This window comes from Monodon monoceros, unplaced genomic scaffold, assembly GCF_005190385.1.
Source record: "Monodon monoceros isolate NGI ecotype Baffin Bay Population unplaced genomic scaffold, NGI_Narwhal_1 Super_Scaffold_18, whole genome shotgun sequence".
Classification (NCBI taxonomy): domain Eukaryota; kingdom Metazoa; phylum Chordata; class Mammalia; order Artiodactyla; family Monodontidae; genus Monodon; species Monodon monoceros.
This window is the reverse complement of record NW_021703774.1, coordinates 17,883,476-17,908,367: the sequence shown is the minus strand read 5'-3', so window position 1 is coordinate 17,908,367 and position 24,892 is coordinate 17,883,476. Positions and strand designations below refer to the sequence as shown.

At 42.7% G+C, this 24,892-nt stretch overlaps 1 protein-coding gene across 1 annotated transcript; it reads left to right on the top strand.

Annotated features, from left to right (window-relative positions):
- Positions 1-6,921: 6,921 nt before the first annotated feature.
- On the top strand, positions 6,922-23,253 carry SLC30A10 (solute carrier family 30 member 10). Its single transcript, XM_029229472.1, has 4 exons — positions 6,922-7,622; positions 8,301-8,378; positions 14,395-14,634; positions 22,300-23,253. Exons 1-4 carry the CDS (start codon positions 6,983-6,985, stop codon positions 22,797-22,799), a joined length of 1,458 nt encoding a protein of 485 aa, XP_029085305.1. The 5' UTR covers positions 6,922-6,982; the 3' UTR covers positions 22,800-23,253.
- The last annotated feature ends 1,639 nt before the right edge of the window (positions 23,254-24,892 follow it).

The following is a 24,892-nucleotide window of genomic DNA, read 5'->3' as shown; positions in this document are numbered from 1 at the left end:
ATTTTCCAAATAAACCAAAAGTCTAAGCCAGGCCTGGACTCACACTTTTATGTTCTTGCCTGATCCCCTTCAGTACGTCTCATCCTCCTTCTCCCTGACCTTGGTGTCCTAGCTCTGTCTGGTTTTGACCTGTCCAACAGGACACAGGCAAACCGCCACATCCACGATAACTGTTTTGCTTTGAAGGACATCTAATGACACCTTAAATATTCTATGCTAATCTCCCTGGCTTCTCCTCTCAGATAGCTCCAAATTGTGTAGAAGCTTTGGTATAGCTCTGTCAGTCTTTACATGGTGGTTCCCTGTTCTGGTTACTGTGTAACAAACCACCACAAATAGTGGCGTAAAACAACAATTGTCTGATAATACTCACGATTCTCTGGGCCAGAATTGGGAAAGGACATAGTGGGAACAGCTTGTCTGCTTCACGATGTCTGAGGCCTCGGCTGGGAAGATTCAAAGGCTGGGGGTAGCGAGGTGATGGTGAGAGGCTGCATCATCGTATGTCTGGCTCCTGGGCTGGGAGGTCTCAACGTCCAGGACTGCTGACTGGACCCCTACACATGCCCTTGCTGTGGGGCTTGGTTTCCTCACACAGCGTGGCCTCAGGACATCGTCCACGGTGGGTCAGGTTTCAAACATGAGTGTTCCATCAAACAAGGTAAACACCTCAATGCCTTTTCTGGCCCGACCTCAGATTGTATGGGTTACAAGCAAGTGACAAGATGGAAGGAGAATCAAGCCCTCAGACACACTTCTGGATAGAAGCATCAAGGTCTCCCTGTGGAATAGGAGATATGGTTGTGGGCATCTTTGGAAAAAACGATCTGCACGGTCTGCCCTCCAGCTATAGTTCACGTCATTTCCACAGACAAAATCATTTGCTGCCCCCCAAACCCCTACAGTCTCATCTCATAGGGCATCAGCTTCACGTTCAGGATCTTGTCATCTTATTCGGGGCCCAGAGCAAATGAGGCTCCTCAGGTGCAGCTCCTTAAGTCTTCTCCCCTCCATCCCCACCCTGAAGATCTGTGAACTAAAGAAACAAAGAAAGGGCCTTTTTGTGTTTTTTTCCAATTTGTATTGTGTGTTTTATTCCCACAAGGCAGCAGGGGGTGGGGTTGCCAAGCCGTGAGCCGGGCCGAGGAACCTTCCTCCGGCAGGGGTGCACGCCGGGTTCTCGGGTCTGCCCCACCAGGGGCTGGTTTTCAGGCAGACTATCATGGACACCAGGTGGAAGGCTCCGAGGGGCACAGGTGGCAGGCTCGGGTCGGGGGAGCACACTTGTGGAGCTGGAGGTAGCACGGCAGGTCCTTCTCTATCACCAGGGGCTCTTCCATGGGACCGTACCGCTTCACCACACAGCCGTTCTTGTCAATGAGGAACTTGGTGAAGTTCCATTTGATGGCATTTCCCAGCATGCCCCTCCCCTTGGGCTGGACTTTCATCCACTTCCACAGTGGGTGGGCATCATCTCCATTCACACAGATCCCCAGCATATGACAATGGGGCAGATGTGGGACAATTGCTGTATTCCCCAGTTGCTTTTATTTCAGATGGTATCATAGCTTTAAGAGGACGCCTTTTTTGTTAAGACTATTGACTCTTTCTTTAAATTTTTTTAAAATTTATTTTATTGAAGTATAGTTGATTTACAGTATTGTGTTAGTTGCTACTGCAGCAAAGTGATTCAGTTATACGTATATTTACATTCTTTATCGTATTCTTTTCCATTATGGTTTATCGCAGGATATTGAATATAGTTCCCTGTGATATGCAGTGGGACCTTGTTTATCCATCCTGTATATAATAGTTTGCATCTGCTAATCCCCAACTCCCAGTCCATCCCTCCCCTCCACCCCTTGGCAACCCTAAGTCTGTTCTAAGAGGATGACTTTTAATAGGTCCCTGCATCTGGTTTCTCTGGGAGTGGTGAGGTGCATTCCTAGATGCCAATCAGCCATCTGAAATCTTGCTTCCTGTCTCTGAAAGATATCTTTGGTTCCCAGTTCCCAGTCTGATCTAATCTAATCCCCTCTTTAAGTATATTTAGATAGATGTGCATCTCCTTTTCTTTTCTGCATTTGTCTAGCCTGAAGAAAACTCTCTCATCCTGTGGTGCAATGTCCTTGTTTTTGAGAGCAAACTACCCTCTCTCTCACTTTCTTTGCACAGTAAGACTGAAGCACACAGTAAAAAAACAGTCTTAAAAACTCATGCTCTCAAAGGCCTATTTAAACATCTATAACAACAACCATTCTTCTGTAGGCAATAAGCTGCTTTCATTTGCCAAGGTCAAAATCCTGCCTGGCTCACACTTACTGGAGACCTAAAACTTAACAGCGCCTGCCCTGGCCTCACCAGAAGCCTCAATCTCCATGTGTTAGTTTGGCCTCTAGATTCTCACCTTTATCCTTCTCAAGGTTCCTGCCAACTCACCAGCATGTTAGGGCTTTAGGTACTAATTAAGAATACCCCTTTCTTACTCTCCTAGGTTTGGAAGCAATTGATAGCGAAGAGACAGATGATAGCTGAACATAACACCAACCTTATTATAGATATGACATATTACAGGATATGGCTTGGATGTGTAGCAGCAAAGAGGTTTTTTGTTTGCTTTTTTTGGTTTCTTTTGCGGTACGCGGGCCTCTCACTGTTGTGGCCTCTCCCGTCGCGGAGCACAGGCTCCGCACGCTCAGGCTCAGCGGCCATGGCTCACGGGCCCAGCCGCTCCGCGGCACGTGGGATCTTTCTGGACCGGGGCAGGAACCCGCGTCCCCTGCATCGGCAGGCGGGCTCTCAACCACTGCGCCACCAGGGAAGCCCAAGTTACTTAAAATCTTTGGGCTTTAGGTTCCTCACCTATAAAGTAGTACAGGCATGCCTCATTTTTTTTTTTTTTTTTTGTGCTTTGGTTAATTATGCTTGGTAGACAGATATTGTGTGTTTTACAAATCGATGGTTTGTGGCAACCCTGCATCGAGTAAGTCTATTGGGGCCATTTATCCAATAGCATTTTCTCACTTCGTGTCTCTGTGTCACATTTTGAAAGTTCTCACAATATTTCCAATTTTTTCATTATTATTATATTTGTTTTGGTGATCTGTGATCAGTGATCTTTATGTTACTGCTATGACTCACTGAAGGCTCAGGTGATGGTTAGCATTTTTAGCAAGAAAGTATTTTTAATCGAGTTATGTACATTGCATTTTTAGACATAATGCTATTATTGTACACTTAATAGACCACAGTATGGTGTAAACATAGCTTTTAAATACACTGGGAAACCATAAATTCTGTGTGACTCACTTTATTGTGATATTCGCTTCACTGGCCGTCATTGGGGTCATCTGGAACCGAACCCACAGTATCTCTGAAGTCTTCCTGTACTTATTTTATGGGGCTGTTGTGAGGATGAAATGAGATAATGACTATAAAGTACTCAGCACAAGGGCTAGGCAGAGAGTCAGAGCTCAATAACCAAAAGCTCCCACTCCTAAGCAGATATCTGGAGAAAACCATAATTCAAAAAGATACATGCACCCCAATGTTCATTACAGCACTATTTACAATAGCCAAGACATGGAAGCAACCTAAATGTCCATCAACAGAGGAATGGATAAAGAAGATGTGGTACATATATACCATGGAATATTACTCAGCCATAAAGAAGAACGAAATAATGCCATTTGCAGCAACATGGATGGACCTAGAGATTGGCATACTGAGTGAAGTAAGTCAGACAGAGAAAGACAAATACCATATGATATTGCTTATATGTGGAATTTAAAAAAATGGTACAAATGAACTTTACAAAACAGAAATAGAGTTACAGATGTAGAAAACAAACTTATAGTTATCAGGGGGTTGGGGGGAGGGATAAACTGGGAGATTGGAATTGACATATACACACTACTATATATAAAATAGATAACTAATAAGGACCTACTGTATAGCAGAGGGAACTCTATTTAATACTCTTTAATGGCCTATATGGGAAAAGAATCTAAAGAAAAAAGAGTGGATATATGTATATGTATAACTGATTCACTGGCTATATGCCTGAAACTAACACAACATTGTAAATCAACTATACTCCAATAAAAATTAAAAAAAAAAAGCTACCGAAACCACATAATTCATAGTAACTATAAGATGAAGTCTAAATTTTTGGCAATTAATTTAGATTATATATGTATAACCTATATATATATAGATGTGTATGTATACATACACACACACAAACTATATATATGTATATTTACACACAACTATATATATATGTACACACAGCAACATGTATGTATATACATATACACACAACTATATATATCAGCACATTTTCCTTAAGTGCTTTTGGTTGACACCCTTAGTCTTTAGACTTCCTTGAAGTCAGGAACTAGGCCCTGGGCAGGGCACTACGCTTCCTCAGCCGCTGGCTTTCTAGTTCCACTGACTGCCTTCCCGGGGCAATGACATGATTCTTCTTATATGCCTTTGGTTAGGAGAATGACTGGGCAACAGACACAAGGGATATATTTCTGCTGGTCTCAGGTTTTTCTTGCAGTTGTGAATTACAGAGAAATGCAGTCAGCGGGGACTGTGTTAACGCTGTCAAGTGATCTCCGAAAGGCCTTTCTCTCTTATTTTGACTGCTTGGCTTTCTGTCATAGGTTACATGTCTCAGGGGTTTCATAGTCTGCAGTACTTGGGCATAGCTTCTTCTTGTATTAGAATGTGTCATCTGTGGCTCAATAGCAATTTTGTTACACATGCTGTATTACTAATATTAATACTATCATGTGGCCCTTTGGACCACTTCGTTCTTCCCTTCTCTTGCCCACTCTCTTCTTCATCCCACACCTTCTTTTTCTTCCTGTCTGCTTCTTTTTTTATTTTTTAAATAAGCAGTTATAACATTTATTGAGTGCTTACTATTATAATCTGTTACAATGGCACTGTTATAATCACTTTACACCTATTAACCCCTTCAATCCTCACAACCTTATGAGAGGGCACTATTATTACCCTCATTTTACGGTCGTGAAAACAGGCCCAGACGATTAAGGAACTTGTGCAAGACCATTCAGCCTCAAAACTTTCATCAGCCTGTATATCCGTACTGCTTTTTAGTTTTTGATCATTTTAATACTAATTTTAATACTAATTTTTGAAGAAGACTTCAGTTATTGATTTATTTTTGAAATAACGGTGGTGGGTTTTTTTTATTTTTTAATTTTATTTTTGGCCGCGCCATGGGGCATGCGGAATCTTAGATCCCTGACCAGTGATCGAACCCGTGTCCCCTGCATTGGTAGCACGGAGTCTTAACCACTGGACCTCCAGGGAAGTCCCTAGAGAAGACTTTAAATGATCAATTTCCTCAAGTTCTCAGTGTAGGGGTATTTTCCTGGAGGTGGGAAGGGAATGCCTCACAGGGTCCCAGAATTTCGAGGCTCATCTTGTATAAGGTGGAACCCTCAGATCCGAGAAGTTTTTGCATCTTGTTAAGGACCCTTGGGGACCATTAAAAGACAAGATCATGCTTTACAAGGCTAAGGCAATGAATGGGACTAGAATTAGAATGTTCCCTGAATGGATTCTGTGGCTGTTTTGGAGTGAGACATTTTTATTCATCTCCAAGCCAAAAGCAGATGTGTTTTTTTAGGAATGGTTAAAGTTCAGGGGTTGGGAATGGGGGAGGGAGAAGAGAGATCATCAGACTTCACCCTCAGATCTTTTTCGGAATGAGACAAGAGTATAAAACCAAAACAAACCAATAAAGAAACCTGCAAGGTTCCTCCACCCCGGTCCCTGAACTGACCAAGAGCAAACACCCATCTTCAAGGACCCCGATCCTTGGTTTTTCCCCCGAGTCCTGGAGACAGTCCTTTTCTGGGTAACGTTTACTTGGAACACAGCCTGTTGTCAACAGAAAGGCTCTATTTGGAATAAGCCTTCACATAGGTTAGTCACTGAACTCTATCAGGTCATGCTGGGAGGGACCCATGGGGGTGAGGAGAGTATTCTCTCCAATGGAGAACGGAGACAAGTACACAGAGGAGGCCAGCCTTGTTTTTTTTGGTGGCCAAGGGACCTGCACCTATGACAGAGAAACTGCATTTCTGAGAGCTGGGAGGGAGTGCCAGGCTCACAGAAGTGTGATCTGAGCTCTCCCCCAGGGCTGCCTGCAGTTCACCTCTGGAAGGTGACCTTGTGAGCCAAGTTCCTAAAGGCGGACAGGGATGATGCTGGGCCATGAGGGGGTGACAGAAGCGATAGTGTGCCCTTTATGAAGGCTGTGAGCAAGAAGAGAGGATAAAATAGCTACACCATGTGTGGTGTTGGAGTGGGAGTGCCAAGTGAGCAATCAGCTCCAACTTCGCAAAATGCAAGGCAGGAAGCACCCGGAAGGGCAGGGTGGGACGGGTCGGTGCTTCCAGCTTATTAGGGAATCTGTAATGAATCGGTGTCTGGGCACGTACGCGAAGGTGTTCACGTCCACCACTGCGAACACACCCCGCAGCAGTCAAGGTCCTTATCACTAAAAGCCGACAGTCACGGCAGGGATGATTGGAGGGACTGGAGAAAAAGGGTCGTCGGGTGAACACCACTTGTGTTTAAGGGGTGTCTGTGAGGGGTGCCATCCAGGCACGCACCCTCTTTTCGGCAGCTTTCCTCTCTGCCCACTTCCGTCCTTAGAAGGAAAGACACTGGCCCGTGGCCACGTGCCAAGGGAGGCCGAGCCGCGAGGGAGGGGCAGGGGTCGGGGAGGCGGCGAAAGGTCCCTTAGATACTGCCGCCCGGCCCTTCCTTTAGACTCTGGACGTGCGGGGACCGGGGCCGCTCTGCCTCCGCCTCCGCCTTATAAGAAGCCCGGGTGCCGGCGGGCAGGGCGGCCCGGGAGGCGGGGACCAGGCCACGGCGGAGTCCAGGGCGCCGCGCCCCGACCTGTGGCGGCGGGACGATCGGCCGGGCGGGGATGGGCCGCTACTCGGGCAAGACGTGCAGGCTGCTCTTCATGCTCGTGCTCACCATCGCCTTCTTCGTGGCCGAGCTGGTGTCGGGCTACCTGGGCAACTCCATCGCGCTGCTGTCCGACTCCTTCAACATGCTGTCGGACCTGATCTCGCTGTGCGTGGGGCTGAGCGCCGGCTACATCGCCCGGCGCCCCCGCGGGAGCCTGAGCGCCACCTACGGCTACGCCCGCGCCGAGGTGGTGGGCGCGCTCGGCAACGCCGTCTTCCTTACCGCGCTCTGCTTCACCATCTTCGTGGAGGCCGTGCTGCGCCTGGCCCGGCCCGAGCGCATCGATGACCCCGAGCTGGTGCTCATCGTGGGCGCCCTGGGGCTGGCCGTCAACGTGGTAGGGCTGCTCATCTTCCGGGACTGCGCCGCCTGGTTCGCCTGCTGCGGCCGCCGCCGCCACCAGCAGAAGCGGCATCAGCAGCCGGCGGCCGGGGGCGGCCCTCGCGGCGTCTTCCCGGCTCCCCAAGGCGCCGAGGGCCGCTGGCACGCCGCCGCCCTGCCAGCCCCCGGCCGCGACTCGGCCGTGACCCTCCGAGTGGCCTCGGTGGACAGGAAGGACGAGAAGGGGGCAACCGTGTTCTCCAACGTAGCAGGTGCCTTTCGGTTGCATCTTCTGGACAGCGTTGCCCTTCCCTCCCCCGCGCGCCCGGTCCCTTCTTCCTCGCCCCACGCCCCTTTTTTACATGTCTGCTTTAAAAACAAAGAAACAGAAAAACCAAAAAACCCACAACTATTTCCTCTGCTGGCCGGCTTTAAGTCTGTGCCGCTAACTGAACGTATTCCCCCGATTTCTTTTCTTTTTCCTCCTGGGTCCTCGGGCCCCCTTTGCTTCTTTTCCCCTTCCCCTATTCTCTTTGTATAGGAGTATTGATTCTTTCGGAAATCAGTTATTATTATTGGACAACAGATAGCACTCCCCACCTATCCCTCCTCCATTGGATACTATCCGCACTTTGTTCTTCTCCCTCCCCCTTTGCCCATCCGTCCATCCCCCTGGGAGTTATGGGTTTGGGGTTGGGGGTGGATTCCCACTGCCTCTTTTTTTGTTTGTTTGTTTGTTTGAACTTGAATGAAAGTGTGAAGGAAGTCCAAAGGTGAATCACAAGGCTGATTTAAAGGCCAAAATGTGCCACTCTGGGCTGTGTGTTTGGAGAGGTGGGGGGGCTGATGAGGTAGTGGGCTTTGAAAATAATGAAACGTTTTTTTGAGTCCATTGGTTCTTTTTGTTTGTAGAACTTATACACAACACAAGGTTTCTTCTTTGAATGCAGGTGATTCCCTGACTACGCAGAATGAACCAGAAGAGACTATGAAAAAGGAGAAGAAGTCCGAAGCCCTGAATATCAGAGGTAGGATTGACCTGGGGTCAAGCTGAAATCCTTTTCAGTGTTACGCATGGACTGGGCTGGACTCTTCCTTTCTGTTTGCCTTTTCATAGGTGTGTTAGAAAGTAGGCTGGTTACATGCAGAGACTATTACCTAGATCTCTTGCCTAATCACGGCATCGATTCTGGGGGAGTCAGAGTTGCTAATGATTTATCCTTGCTCCACTTAGGCCCATGCTCACGCTGCCTGCTCCAGAGTCTCACAGATCCTTGGCATGCTACTGCTTGATTTTGCCCGCCCGTGGATATTGCTAACATAAAATGCAGCCTGTTTGAATTGGATATCATTTTGATAAAGGTTGGAAGAGAGTAGGTGGGATCTATCCAAGGTTACGCCCCAAGTGACCTTGCTGACTGACCCTCATTGCCTCACTTATTTTGGTCAGAAAACTGCTCCTGAGATGGTCTGTTGGTTCAGTTGAGTTTCCACCTCAAGGTCTAAAGAAGGGGTTCTGGGGAGACAGAGGAAGGCACATCACTTGCATCCCTCCTACCATGCGCTCAAGGTCACAAACCCAGGGCAAAGTTGAGCCCTGGGAGTTCAAAAGTGGGTTTCTCACCAGACACCAACATGGTACAGTACATCTCCCCTTTCCAACTTCTTGGGCACAGATTTTGCTTCAGAGCGATTCAAGAAAGCCCAATTCCCAATCTGATGGAGAATTTCAACAAAAGTTATGCAGCCCTTTACCTTTAGATGGTTTGAGGAATCCTGAAGTGGGGCTTAGAGGTAAATAATACAAAGAAAAACAAATAATGCAGGAAATGCCTTCATTTCTGAGAGTCTCACATCTGTTTTACAAAGTGATACCCAGAATGAATCTGGAGGGAAAATCAGAAAAGAACGACAGCAGCACATGAGCTCCTAAAAATTTCTAAATGAATTAGTTAAAAAAATTTAACTGCAACAGGGGAATTCCTAAAAAACATGGTGGTGAATCTTTTTGGAAAGAGGATCTGTGATGAAAACTCATAATCCTTTAGTTTATCCTTTTTTTTAGGTTCAGTTTAAATATAAATATATAGAATATATATGTTATTAATATATATTACATATATAATATATATTAATAACATATATATTCTATATATATATTTAATGGGTTTTTAAGATGGAGTTCACCATCATAGCACTTCACCTTTTCAAAGCACATTCTGTTTTTTTATTCTTTCTTTAATTGAGATAGTATTGGCATATAACACTAGTTTCAGGTGTACAACATAATGATTCGATCTTTGTATGTATTGTGAAATGATCACCACAGTATAAATATAAATACATGAATAACAGTGTCTGGTTAACATCCATCATTATGCACAGTAACAATTTTTCTCATAATGAGAACTTTTAAGATCTACTCTCTTAGCAACTTTCAAATATATGGTACAGGGTTATTTTTTTTCTTATTTTATTTATTATTATTTTTAATACACATTTATTGGAGTATAATTGCTTCATAACACTGTGTTAGTTTCTGCTTTATAACAAAGTGAATCAGCTATACATATACATATATCCCCATATCCCCTCCCTCTTGCGTCTCCCTCCCACCCTCCCTATCCCACCCCTCTAGGTGGTCACAAAGCACCGAGCTGATCTCCCTGTGCTATGCAGCTGCTTCCCACCAGCTATCTCTTTTACATTTGGTAGTGTATATATGTCCATGCCACTCTCTCACTTCGTCCCAGCTTCCCCCTCCACACCCGGTGTCCTCAAGTCGATGCTCTATGTCTGTGTCTTTATTCCTGCCCTGCCACTAGGTTCATCATTATACTCACCCTGATGTCCATGGCATCTCCATGACTTATTTATCTTATAACTGGAAGTTTGTACCTTTTGACTCCATTCACCCATTTTGCCCACCCCTCCACCACCTCTGTCAACCACCAATCTGTTCTCTGTATCTGTGAGCCTTTTTTTTTAAAGATGCCTCATACAAATGAGCTCGTTGATTTTGCTGCTCAAGGAGACGTTTGTCCAGGTGCAAGTACTGCAGCAAAGGGTCCCAGGTCCCAGCCTGTCTCACCACCATTTAAGACATACATATAGTGGGGTGAGGAGGGCTTAGGCAGGCGGATCTGGTTTGAGTTCTGTCTCTGCCTTCCACTAGCTATGTGACCTTGGGCAAGTAACGTTCCCTCTTGGACCTTCAGTTTCCTTATCTACATAAGGGAGATAATAGCAGTGCTGACATCTCTGTGTTGTTGTGAGAGATACATGGCTGATGGGAACAGCACAGAGGATTCACATAATGAATTGCCTTCCCATCAGTTCTGTGCACTTACTTCTCAGTGGGTTTTCAGACGTTGTTTCACGTCCTCTATTTTTTTTAAATTTCTACAACATTTTATTTTTATTATAAATTATATATGCATAGTAAGTGACTCAAATTTCAGCTAGACATAGAAATAGCAAATAAAACATCTTTTGACTAGCATGATAATAAGACATTATCCCTGAAAGTCTTTGAGATGGCAACATGCAACACGAATGTATTCAAGATAGTTGAGTCACTAACAAGTTTCAGAGCTCCAGATTAGGTCATATTAATTTCCAAGCGTTCTACTGACTCTCTTGTTATTCTATGATCCTGACAGTTAATAGCAAAAAGCAAATCACGGCAGTATTTCAACAGTTTATCCTGCCACACACACACACACACACACACACACACACACACACACACACACCGGCTTTGTTTTCGTTAGATGTTTATACACATTTTTTTCTAGTATCACGTCCTCTTCAGAACTAGCCTCTTCGAGAAGTGAGGCAGATGCTGTTCTTATTCCCATTTCACCAGTGAGAATCTTGCCGCTCAGAGAGGTTGACTTTCACAAGATCCATGACTCAACAGAGACTGTCAGGTCTGTGACTCTAAATGTAGCGCACCCGTCTCCCATGTTGCCTGACAAGCACACCTCTCCTGCAGCCTCCTTTGAGTTCTCTGCTTGGAACACCTTTTCTCTGAGTTTCTCTGCCTGGGACTATTGCCTTTTGAAGCCTGTCTCCTCTTCAGAGTCTTGCCCATGTCTCGAGAAGCCTTTCTTGAGATTTCTCATCACAGGGAATAATCCTCCCTCTGGAAGTTACTGACGCACTTATCCAGAGCCCTGCCAGTGGACTGAGGTCCCCAGAAGATCATGACCATCTTTGCACGGAAGGCCAGAAAACACACCGCAGTATCTCAGGAATTTAGTGAAATGAAGTTGTAAGCAGTTTTTCAGACTGAAGGTCACGATGGTTTGGGTTGTAAAATCAATTTAGTAAAGTATGATCAGCATTTTGAAAACTAACTAGAATTGAATGAAATAGAATAGAAAATAGTAATAAGTCCCATGTAAGGATAGGTTTTGTTTTTTCGAGAAACATTTGTTTCAGTGTGCGTTTGTGCCTGGGCTAGGATGCAAAATAAGATTCTTACTGTGAAAAATAAGTTTGAACACTCTTTTATATAATTCTTAGGGTCCGGTAGTGAGATTTCTCAGAAGGAGAACTTGAAACTGGAATTTAGGACTTCGATGGGGCAGGATGCCCAATGGTTCTCTAGTCATACTATGGAGATTTATATCCCCACACGAACACTTTGTAGCTGTGTGCTCTTGGATAAGTTACTAAGCTACTCTGTGCCTCAGTTTGCTCATTTGTAGAGTGGAGAGAGTAACCACTTTAGAGAGTCCTTAAGAGGACTTAATGTGTAAATACCTGCAACATACAACAATGTCTGGTGCATAGATGTTAGCTAGCATTACAGTTATTATAATTAAGTAAAAGGCAGAAGGCACTCTGTGTCGCGGGAGTTATGACTGACCAACCAGAAAACTGTTTTTTTCCGAGTGCCTAGATTGTATGCCTCCAGTGCTAAAATACAAACAAAGGAAATGCAGGGTACGACCCTCACCTTCATGTTACTTATAGTCTAATGGAGGAAACGAGGCTGACATCCATGAAAAAGAGAATAACAGATGGTCTCAGGCTGTGAAAATGATGTCGAGTGCATATAGGAAATGTTTGGTCTTCATATTTTTATGGTAGTATTTTGTACTGTCCTGGAGAAGGTTAGAGCTTTGATCTTCAGTTCCTCCTGGAGAAACAAGCTGTAGAGACCAACTCTTGGGAACATGTTGAGTTTCTCTTTTTGGCTGAGGACAGGGACTGGGGAGTAAGAAGCCCCCATAGGGGTGGGGTGGGAAGAAGGGGGCACAGAATTTAAAAATGGGACTACTTAATGTATTTATTGAATCGGGACCCTATTACCATAAGTAAACACTCAGCCAGAAGGAGATGTGGGGATTCTTTTTATTCTTGTATTTTTTTGGTGGCGGGGGGAGGTTGCCACAAACTACATTTAGTGTGTTTACAAAATGCCATTCGACCTATGATGCTACTCAGAATCTTAGAAGTGCTGCCAGGAGGAAGTAGCCTCTTCTAAGTGAAACTATTCAGTTGCAGCCATGAGTGAGCTGTTAGTATTTTGGATGATTATTAATTCTACTGAGTGAATCTCGGATACATGGAGGGTTAATCCATATACTTTCTTCTAGAGCAGCGCCTTGAAAACTTTTATGTGCATTTCAGTCACCTGGGAATCTTATTAAAATGCAGAATCGGGGCTTCCCTGGTGGCGCAGTGGTTGAGAGTCCGCCTGCCGATGCAGGGGACGCGGGTTCGTGCCCCGGTCCAGGAAGATCCCACGTGCCGCGGAGCGGCTGGGCCCGTGAGCCATGGCCGCTGAGCCTGCGCGTCCGGAGCCTGTGCTCCACAACGGGAGAGGCCACAACAGTGAGAGGCCCGCGTACGGCAAAAAAAAAAAAAAAGCAGAATCGATTCAATAGATCGGAGGTGGAGCCTGAGATTCTACCTTTCTCAGAAGCTTCTAGGTGATGTTGGTGCTTCTGGTCTGCAAACCATACTTTGGAAAGAAAGATTCTGATGTTGCTTTCTGTAAAGAAAAAACCTTTGTGTTTATACTTTATAATCCTAACAAATCTCCACTCCATTCACTAAATCCCAGTTCAGTCTGTGTCCAACAAACAACTGGACACTTAGATCTTCTTTAGAATTACATGCTTTCTGTTTCATGACCGAAAACTTTCGAAGTGGTTCCCTTAAGTAAAGGCATCCACAATTTTTGTTATTATCTGTAGAATGTAAATGTGATTTTATTGTTACAAAGGGCTCTTTATTTAGTGGGAATGTTGCTGGACACTGTGGAGGACCTCTTAAACCAAAGGCAGTTTAAGTGACCACAGGCTAAGTGAGAAGTAGGTAAATGCATTTAGGGAAGGGGAAAATGGATCAAGGTAGAGGGAAGACAAAGAATAAATAAATATAAATATTATATTTATCTGTAACAAACCATAATGGAAAAGAATATGACAAAGAATATGTATACCTGAATCACTTTGCTGTACACCAGAAACTAACACAACGTTGTAAATCAACTATAATTCAATTAGGAAAAAAAAGTTTGGGAATTCCCTGGTGGTCCAGTGGATAAGACTCTGTGGTTTTACTGCCGTGGGCCTGGGTTCGATCCCTGGTTGGGGAACTAAGATCCCACAAACCACGTGGCATGGCACCCCCCCCCCCAAAAAAAAGAGAAATGTTTGAAACAATTGAAATCACAGACACCTGTCTGAAAGAAAAAGAAACCATTTGCATAGCGTCTGTTTCCGGCTTGGTGCCCTCTGATGGGTGGTAGGTGGCAGCAATGTGGCACCTTGAACTGGGACAGTCCCTCTTCCCGCAGGTGTCTGCAGCTCAGAATCTTCCTAGGCTGTTCCAGGTTCTCTGGGTCCTGGGATGGTGGCCTGAGGTTTTGTTTTTTGTGCAGCAGTGGCCGTTGTTTTTTGCTTTCAAACCCAGCCTGCTGCTCTAACTGAACAGAGAACAAATAGCAACAGGTATTCATAGACTTGGGAAGCCAAGTCAGTGAGTGTCACGTGGGCTTTATTGGTCTTTCTTTCTTCCCTACAGGTGTACTTTTACATGTGATGGGAGATGCCCTGGGGTCGGTGGTTGTGGTGATTACGGCCATCATATTCTACGTGCTTCCCCTGAAGCATGAGGACCCATGTAACTGGCAGTGCTACATTGACCCCAGCCTGACTGTCATCATGGTCATCATTATTTTGTCATCTGCCTTCCCACTCATCAAGGAGACTGCTGCCATTCTGCTGCAGATGGTCCCCAAAGGCGTCAACATGGAAGAGCTGAGTAAGTCATGCAATTCTTATCTTGAACCACTGCCCAGTGACTGTTCTTCAGGCCAAAGGGCCAGCATTATTTCAGAGCAGTGTTTGATTTCTGTCTCCTGAAATACTTTAAATCACAAAGCAATAGAGACATCCTCACATGTTTTGTAGATGACTGTTGCTACTAAGATGACTCACAGCTCCGAGAACCAAAGGTCCTTTTTAGCTCATCATTCTCTGACTCTACTGCAAAGTTTTAAGAATGTGTTGCTTGGGCAATACCTATTCCTGGGCTATTTATTTACCTTCATGTCAGAGATTTATTCTAACTCAGATAAGGCCACTCTGTCCAGGACTTGATTTTTATTCCCCCTATTCTGAAAACATGAGTCATTCCTTCCTATTCTAGATCCTGCTTTTTAGTTAACTAATTCTTGTGGGCACACAAGTCACCGTGTGTCCTATAACACAGTAAAATGGACCATATTTAAATTCACTCATTCAGTAGTGGAATCTGTTTCTTTGCTTTGCTCAAATAGAAGGTCAAACTCTCACTTGAGTTTATGTGCATCTGAGGATAGAACATTTTTACAGACTTTATAGGATGTCTGAATGGGAACTCTCCAGATGTTGGTGAGAAACTGAATGTGCAACTTTAGTTCTAGTGTTTCTAAATGGAGATGAAGTTTTTATAGGAAAACAATTTTTTTCATGAATATTTGCTATTATTCTATCTATCATTACTTCATCAGTGAGCCAGTAAACATGAACTATAGCCCAGGCCCCCTATGCAGCTGAAAGTTGGAAGACCTTATTTCATGACAAATAGCTGAAATTAGATTTGATAGGTCTTAATATATTAAACAGCCGTGGATAGCCTTTCCCCCTACAGGCATGATTTACAGTGTGACTGTCCTGCATGCCTACTCTTTGCCCAGTGCTGTAGGCAGAGGACGAAAGAGGTAAAAGAGGCTCCGAGGAGCAGATATACCACATCATTTTCCTTCCAGGGGCTTGTTTGCCAATGGAAAAAACAAAAGAAGCATATACAAAGCAACTTGTGATATATATTGGCTTATATTGCCTTTTAACAAAATAATATAGATATATTGAAAAGCAGATATTAAAAAAATTAGAGTGTAATAACAATAGGAACACTCTTATGATACTTATTACATGCTAGGTAATATTGTCCAAATGCTTTACTTATATTAACTCATTTTAATCCTTAAAATAAACTTATGAGGTACTGTCATTATCATTCCTAACTTACAGATAAGGAAACCGAGGCACAGAGGGACTGGGTAAATTTTACAAGGTCATGCAGGTAGTAAATGATTAGCTGGGATTCAAACTCTAGCTGGCTACAGGTTGTTCGTCATCACTGTTCAATACCATCTTTCTAAATACATACTAATTTTAGAAAGTATGGAAAATATAGAAGAGCCTAAATAAGAAAATAGAAATCTCTCATAATCCTACCACCCAGAAATTACCACTCTTAATATTTTATGTCAGTCATTCAATAAAACAAGACTTAATCTATCTAAAAAAATCATTTTTGTGTGTGTATATATACAATGATGTTTCATTTTTTTAAAAAAAGAAAGATAAGCAAAATAAGAAGACAGAGAAACACGTAGCAGATGAAGGAGCAAAGTAAAAACCCACCAGGCCAAACAAATGAAGAGGAAATAGGCAGTCTACCTGAAAAAGAATTCAGAGGAAAGATAGTAAAGATATCCAAAATCTTGGAAATAGAATGAAAAAAATACAAGAAACATTTAACAAGAACCTAGAAGAACTAAAGAGCAAATAAACAATGGTGAGCAACACAATAAATAAAATTAAAAATTCTCTAAAAGGAATCAATAGCAGAATAACTGAGGCAGAAGAACGGATAAGTGATCTGGAAGATAAAATAGTGGAAATAACTTCTGTAGAGCAGAATAAAGAAAAAAGAATGAAGACAGTCTCAGAGACCTCTGGGACAACATTAAATGCACCAACATTTGAATTATAGGGGCCCCAGAAGAAGAAGAGAAAAAGAAAGGGACTGAGAAAATATTTGAAGAGATTATAGTTGAAAAATTCCCTAATATGGGAAAGGAAATATTCAGTCAAGTCCAGGAAGTGCAGAGAGTTCCATAAGGGAAAAATCCAAGGAGAAACACACCAAGACACATATCAAACTATCAAAAATTAAATACAAAGAAAAATATTAAAAGCAGCAAGGGAGAAGCAACAAATAACACACAAGGGAATCCCCATAAGGTTAACAGCTGATCTTTCAGCAGAAACTCTGCAAGCCAGAAGAGAGTGGCAGAACATATTTAAAGTGATGAAAGGGAAAAACCTACAACTAAGATTACTCTACCCAGCAAGGATCTCATTCAAATTCAACAGAGAAATTAAAACCTTTACAGACAAGCAAAAGCTAAGAGAATTCAACACTACCAAACCAGCTTTACAACAAATTCTAAAGGAACTTCTCTAGACAGGAAACACAGAAGGAAAACACCTACAATAACAAACCCAAAACAATTAGGAAAATGGTAATAAGGGGCTTACCTGGTGGTGCAGTGGTTGATAGTCCGCCTGCTGATGCAGGGGACACGGGTTCGTGCCCTGGCCCGGGAAGATACCACATGCCGCGGAGCGGCTGGGCCCATGAGCCATGGCCGCTGGGCCTGCGCGTCTGGAGCCTGTGCTCCGCAATGGGAGAGGCCACAGCAGTGAGAGGCCTGCGTACCGCAAAAAAAAAAAAAAGAAAGAAAGAAAATGGTAATAGGAACACACATATCGATAACTACCTTAAATGTAAATGGATTAAGTGCTCCAACCAAAAGACATACACTGGCTGAATGGATACAAAAACAAGACCCATATATATACTGTCTACAAGAGACTCACTTCAGACCAAGGGACACACACAGACCGAAAGTGTGTGGATGGAAAAAGATATTCCATGCAAATGGAAATCAAAAGAAAGCTGGAGTAGCAGTTCTCATATCAGACAAAATAGACTTTAAAATAAATACTACTGCAAGAGAAAAAGAAGGACACTACATAATGATCAAGGGATCAATCCAAGGAGAAGATATAACAATTGTGAATATTTATGCACCCAACATAGGAGTACTTCAATACATAAGGCAAATGCTAACAGCCATAAAAGGGGAAATTGACAGTAACACAATCATACTAGGGGACTTTAACACCCCATTTTCACCAATGGACAGATCATCCAAAATGAAAATAAATAAGGAAACACAAGCTTTAAATGACACATTAAACAAGATGGACTTAATTGATATTTATAGGACACTCCATCCAAAAACAACAGAATACACTTTCTTCTCAAGTGCTCATGGAACATTCTCCAGGATAGATCATATCTTGGGTTACAAATGAAACCTTGGTAAACTTAAAAAAATGGAAATCGATCAAGTATCTTTTCTGACCACAACGCTATGAGACTAGATATCAATAACAGGAAAAAAACTGTAAAAAATACAAACACACGGAGGCTAAACAATACACTACTAAATAACAAAGAGATCACTGTAGAAATCAAAGAGGAAATCAACAAATGCCCAGAAACAAATGAGAATGAAAACACGACGACCCAAAACCTATAGGATGCAGCAAAAGCAGTTATAAGAGGGAAGTTTATAGCAATACAGTCCTACCTCAAGAAATAAGAAAAATCTCAAACAAACAATCTAACCTTACACCTAAAGCAATTAGAGAAAGAAGAACAAAAAAACTCCAAAGTTAGCAGAAGGAAAGAAATCATAAATATCAGATCAGAAATAAAGGAAAAACAAATGAAGGAAACAATAGCAAAGATCAATGGAACAAAATAAAAACTAAATAATAAAACCTTTTCCAGGCTCTTTGAGAAGATAAAGAAAACTGATAAACCATTACCCAGACTCAACAAGAAAAAAAGGGAGAAGACTCAAATCAACAGAATTAGAAATGAAAAAGGAGAAGTAACAACTGATGCTGCAGAAATACAAAGGATCATGAGAGATTACTAAAAGAAACTCTGTGCCAATAGAATGGACAACCTGGAAGAAATGGATAAATTCTTAGAAAAGCACAAACTTCCAAGACTGAACCAGGAAGAAATAGAAAATATAAACAGACCAATCACAAGCACTGAACTTGAAACTGTTCTCAGTGGTGAAAAAATGAAACTATTTCCACTAAGATCAGGAACAAGGCAAGGCTGCCCACCCTCACCACTATTATTCAACATAGTTTTGGAAGTTTTAGCCACAGCAATCAGAGAAGAAAAAGAAATAAAAGGAATCCAAATCAGAAGAGAAGTAAAACTGTCACTGTTTGCAGGTGACATGATGCTATACATAGAGAATCCTAAAGATGCTACCAAAAAACTACTAGAGCTAATCAATGAATTTGGTAAAGTAGCAGGATACAAAATTAATGCACAGAAATAGTGTAGCATTCCTATACACTAATGATGAAAAATCTGAAAGAGAAATTAAGGACACACTCCCATTTACCATTGTAACAAAAAAAATAAAATACCTAGATATAAACCTACCTAAGGAGACAAAAGACCTGTATGCAGAAAACTATAAGACACTGATGAAAGAAATTAAAGATGATACAAACAGATGGAGAGATATACCATGTTCTTGGATTGAAAGAATCCACATTGTGAAAATGGCTCTACTACCCAAAGCAATCTACAGATTCAGTGCAATCCCTATCAAACTACCAATGGCATTTTTCACAGAACTAGAACAAAAAATTGCACAATTTCTATGGAAACACAAAAGACCCTGAACAGTCAAAGCAATCTTGAGAAAGACAAACAGAGCTGGAGGAATCAGGCTCCCTGACTTCAGACTATGCTACAAAGCTACAGTAAACAAGACAGTATGGTACTGGCACAAAAACAGAAATATAGATCAATGGAAGAGGGTAGAAAGCCCAGAGATAAGCCCATGTGCATATGGTCTCCTTATCTTTGGTAAAGGAGGCAAGAATATACAATAGAGAAAAGACAGCCTCTTCAATAAGTGGTGTTGGAAAAACTGGACAGCTACATGTTAAAGAATGAAATTAGAACACTCCCTAACACCATACACAAAAATAAATTCAAAATGGATTAAAGACCTTAATGTAAGACCAGACTCTATAACACTCTTAGAGGAAAACATAGGCAGAACACTCTATGGCATAAATCACAGCAAGATCCTTTTTGACCCACCTCCTAGAGAAGTGGAAATAGAAAAAAAAATAAACAAATGGGACCTAATGAAACTTAAAACCTTTTGCACATCAAAGGAAACCATAAACGAGATGAAAAGACAATCCTCAGATGGGAGAAAATCTTTGCAAATGGAGCAACTGACAAAGGATTAATCTCGAAAATATATAAGCAGCTCATGCAGCTCATTATCAAAAAAACAAACAAACTAATCCAACAATAGGCCGAAGACCTAAATAGACAATTCTCTAAAGAAGATATTCATGTTGCCAACAAACACATGAAAGCATGCTCAACATCATTAATCATTAGAGAAATGCCTGGTGGCGCAGTGGTTGAGAGTCTGCCTGCCAATGCAGGGGACATGGGTTCGTGCCCCGGTCTGGGAAGATCCCACATGCTGTGGAGTGGCTAGGCCCATGAGCCATGGCTGCTGAGCCTGCACGTCTGGAGCCTGTGCTCCACAACGGGAGAGGCTGCAACAGTGAGAGGCCCGCGTACCACAAAAAAAAAAAAAAAAAACTACAATGAGGTATCACCTCACACCAGTCAGAATGGCCATCATCAAAAAGTCTGCAAACAATAAATGCTGGAGAGGGTGTGGAGAAAAGGGAACCCTCTTGCACTGTTGGTGGGAATGTAAATTGATACAGCCACTATGGAGAACAGTTTGGAGGTTCCTTAAAAAACTAAAAACCATACGATCCAGCAATCCCACTAGTGGGCATATACCCTGAGAAAACCATAATTCAAAAAGAGTCATGTTGGCTTCCCTGGTGGCGCAGTGGTTGAGAGTCCGCCTGCCGATGCAGGGGACACAGGTTTGTGCCCTGGTCCGGGAAGATCCCACATGCCACGGAGCAGCTAGGCCCATGAGCCATGGCCGCTGAGCCTGCGCGTCTGGAGCCTGTGCTCCGCAACGGGAGAGGCCACAACAGTGAGAGGCCCACGTACTGCAAAAAAAAAAAAAAGAGTCATGTACCACAGTGTTCATCGCAGCTCTATTTACAATAGCCAGGACATGGAAGCAACCTAAGTGTCCATCGACAGATGAACGGATAAAGAAGATGTGGCACATATGTACAATGGAATATTACTCAGCCATAAAAAGAAACGAAATTGAGTTATTTGTAGTGAGGTGGATGGAGCTAGACTCTGTCATACAGAGTGAAGTAAGTCAGAAAGAATAAAACAAATACTATATGCTAACACGTATATATGGAATCTAAAAAAAAAAAATTTCTCAAGAACCTAGGGGCAGGACAGGAGTAAAGATGTAGATGTAGAGAATGGACTTGAGGACACGGGGAGGGAGAAGGGTAAGCTGGGACGAAGTGAGAGAGTGGCATGGACACATATACACTACCAAATGTAAAATAGATAGCTAGTGGGAAGCAGCCGCATAGCACAGGGAGATCAGCTCTATGCTTTGTGACCACCTAGAGGGATGGGTTAGGGAGGGTGGGAGGGAGGCTCAAGAGGGAGGGGATATGGGGATATATATACATATAGCTGATTCCCTTTGTTATACAGCAGAAACTAACACAACACTGTAAAGCAATTATACTCCAGTAAAGATGTTAAAAAAAAAAGAGGAAAGACTATCATACCACATATACATTCTAGCTATTTGCTTTTTCACTTAAAAATACATTATATACACTTTCTCATATCCTTAAATATGCAACTTACTTTTTCACAGCTGTGTCATATTCTATCACATAATTGATTTAATGATTTCCATTTTTTTTCATTAACACAAAAAGCATTGTCCGAGCCCTTCTTGTACATAAATATTTGGTTATTTCTTTCAGTTAAATTCCTAGTGTTAGAATTGCTGGTTGAGGTTTTTGATCCACATTGCCAAATCCCCTTTAAAAAAGGCATCCTACTTTATATTCCCACTCCAGTCCATCAGAGCGTCAAATGCCTTGTAAACTCAACCACCCTGGGCATTTTGTGGGGAGGATTGTTATGAAACTTATTTTCTTGAATTGCCTTTTTTTTTTGCGGTACGCGGGCCTCTCACTGTTGTGACCTCTCCTGTTGCGGAGCACAGGCTCCGGACGTGCAGGCCCAGCGGCCATGGCTCACGGGCCCAGCCGCTCCGCGGCATGTGGGATCTTCCCGGACCGGGGCACAAACCCATGTCCCCTGCATCAGCAGGCGGACTCTCAACCACTGCGCCACCAGGGAAGCCCCTTGAATTGCCTTTTATGGGCTAACAGTGTATGGTAGAGGAATTCAGAGAGGAAGAAGATTATGGGAAAATGTATGGGAAGATGTAGCCATATATGGTACAGCTATTTTGCTTCCTGTTATTCTTAGTAACTACATCATTCTGGTGAGAATGCTTAAGGGGACCCTATCCTCCCATGGTGGTTCCATGTTTCAAATGGAACCTTCACCTTGGCTATTGTTTTCTCTCCCCTATTCTAGTGAGTAAACTCTCTGCCGTGCCCGGAATTAGCAGTGTCCATGAAGTTCACATCTGGGAACTTATAAGTGGGAAGATCATTGCCACGCTGCACATCAAGTATCAGCAGGATGGGGGAGATCAGGATGCCAGTATAAAAATTCGAGAAATCTTCCACAACACAGGAATCCACAATGTGACCATCCAGTTTGAGAAGGTGGACCTGAAGGGGCCCCTGGGGCAGAAGGACTTGCAGCTGCTCTGCAGCTCACCCTGCATCTCCAAGGACTGCACCAAGCAGCTGTGCTGTCCCCCCGGGGCACTGCCTCTGGCCCATGTCAATGGCTGTGCCGAGCACAATGGCTGTCCCCCACTGGACTTGTCCCGGAGTGATGGCCTTGGGAGACGAAAAACAGCAGAAGTGGCTCTTGAAGTATCTTTGGAAGGTTGTCTGAGTGACCATGGACAAGCTCTTAGCAAATCTCAGGAGGACTCACGTTATGTCAACAGCACACATTTTTAGTTTGGTGCCCACATCAGTAAGCTGTATAGGCGAGGCACTTTGGAACCACTAGCTGGGCTTGTGGGAAGAGATTTGTGGGTCATAGACTCTGATCACGCTCACAGTGTGCACACGCTCTGTGTTCAATAAGGGTTTTGGCTGTTTGGGATGTTAGTTGAACTTGTCTGTTAATTTTTATGTGACCGAGAACCCTTTTACATTATCCTGGGTGTTTCATGCTGCTCTTCAACAGTTTTGTGTGAACATTTATTTTCCGAAGCAAATGCACTAGTATACATATCAGGGACATTGAAGGCTGGGTCTCAATAATTGTGGAAACAGGATTCAAAGTAGTTTTTGTTCGGAATTGCTTAGAATGGCTAGCTGACTCTCAGGTGAGCTCATAGCCAAGCACATCAAACAAAAACTTAAGAACCATAATAGCTATATTCTTTTCTATTCCACTGGGAGATCATAAAAGAGGAAAGTTAAGTAGTCCTATAACTGCAGAAATTTTTTTCTTTGACTAATTTTTGAATAAACGTAAAACGAATACCTAGTAAGGTAGAAAATATTCTCAGAACATTAGAGGATGTCAGGTTTATTGGGGGTGGGGAAAGGCAGGAAGAAAATGCATTTTGATGATTTCTTCATTTTGAGAGGTAGAGAGAAAAAGACTTTCTGCTGTGAACTGAACTACAGCTATAGGATGCTTCAAATGTTCAAATACATAAGATGCTTTTTTTTTCACTTGGAAGTGTGGGAATATTTCTACTCCTTTAAGTATGACACAGTACCTATATACTGTCTTTTAGAGTCAGTCTAGTTAGGACTGTTTTCATTTATTGCTTATTAATGATTTACTTATTTGCCCAAATTTCCCTTCAGTCTTCTTTTATATGATCACATTGATCTATGTAGCATTTACCAGGAGAAAATGAGTATTCTCGGGATAGGAGAATATATGGCATTGAGTATGCATTCTTGCCCAAAAAATAAGCTAGATTGACTTTCCTTTAATTAGACATATTTTAAGGTATTTACTATAGTTGCCAACTAGTAATTTGATGGAAAAGTGTATGTCCAAGGGAGAAATGAGAATTAAATTGCTGCCTTTAATGTGTTTCAAGGAGCTTTTACCTTTTTCTTTTATGTCTCTTGACCCATATTATCAAGTTCAAATACATCTATTGGAATCTGATTTTTGTTGCATGTACTGGAGAAACATCTGACATGAATTTAACAAACTGTTTAGGCAGCAATATTTTCACCAGAACAGTCTCAAAATAAGTATAAGAAAATGGGAGGTGCCTTGCTAAAGAACTAGAATTTTTTTTTTTTTTTTGCGGTACCCGGGCCTCTCACTGTTGTGGCCTCTCCCGTCGCAGAGCGCAGGCTCAGTGGCCATGGCTCACGGGCCCAGCCGCTCCGCGGCATGTGGGATCTTCCCGGACTGGGGCACGAACCCGTGTCCCCTGCATCGGCAGGCGGACTCTCAACCACTGCTGCCACCAGGGAAGCCCTAGAATCTTTTTTGACGGGTTGCAAAATTGACTGAAAAAGATCATCCCTCAGGCTGTAAGCATTGAGTCTGCGCAGTTTAGAATCTTCACAGTTCTCATCAGAAATGCTGGATTGGGAACAGAAAAAGCACCCACATTTTTCAACACAAACACCATTTAAAAAACTGTGTCTTAGTTTTAAATTCTAAGGCTGAAATAAAGAAGCAACTGTGATCAGTAGAATAGGAAAATTTTTATTCCTTGAAAATTTATTATCCGAGTTTAAATTGGCCATGAATTAGGTAAATAGAAAAATGCCTAAATATGTTTTTATCCCTAGGAGTTTCTTAAGCATATATACTTAATAGTATTATATAGTATGTACTATAGCTATTATATAGTATGTACTTAATAGCTAAAATGGGGGTAGATATAAGGCAACATTTTTGCTTTTAATATTAAAAGCATGGCATGTACTCACACAAAACAGAGGATTCTCTGTGAAACTCACCACAGTAAAATGTGGACCAAATTCTCTTGTATAAATGTTGGTTGAGATACACTGATTGGAGCCAAAGAAGAAATGTCTCTCACTTCCAGATTTGAAGGTCT

Coding starts and splice junctions, on each gene's coding strand:
- SLC30A10 (XM_029229472.1), top strand. CDS start 6,983: ATGGGCCGCTACTCGGGCAAGACGTGCAGGCTGCTCTTCATGCTCGTG. Junction 7,623..8,300: donor CGTGTTCTCCAACGTAGCAG/GTGCCTTTCGGT, acceptor CTTTGAATGCAG/GTGATTCCCTGACTACGCAG. Junction 8,379..14,394: donor CGAAGCCCTGAATATCAGAG/GTAGGATTGACC, acceptor TCTTCCCTACAG/GTGTACTTTTACATGTGATG.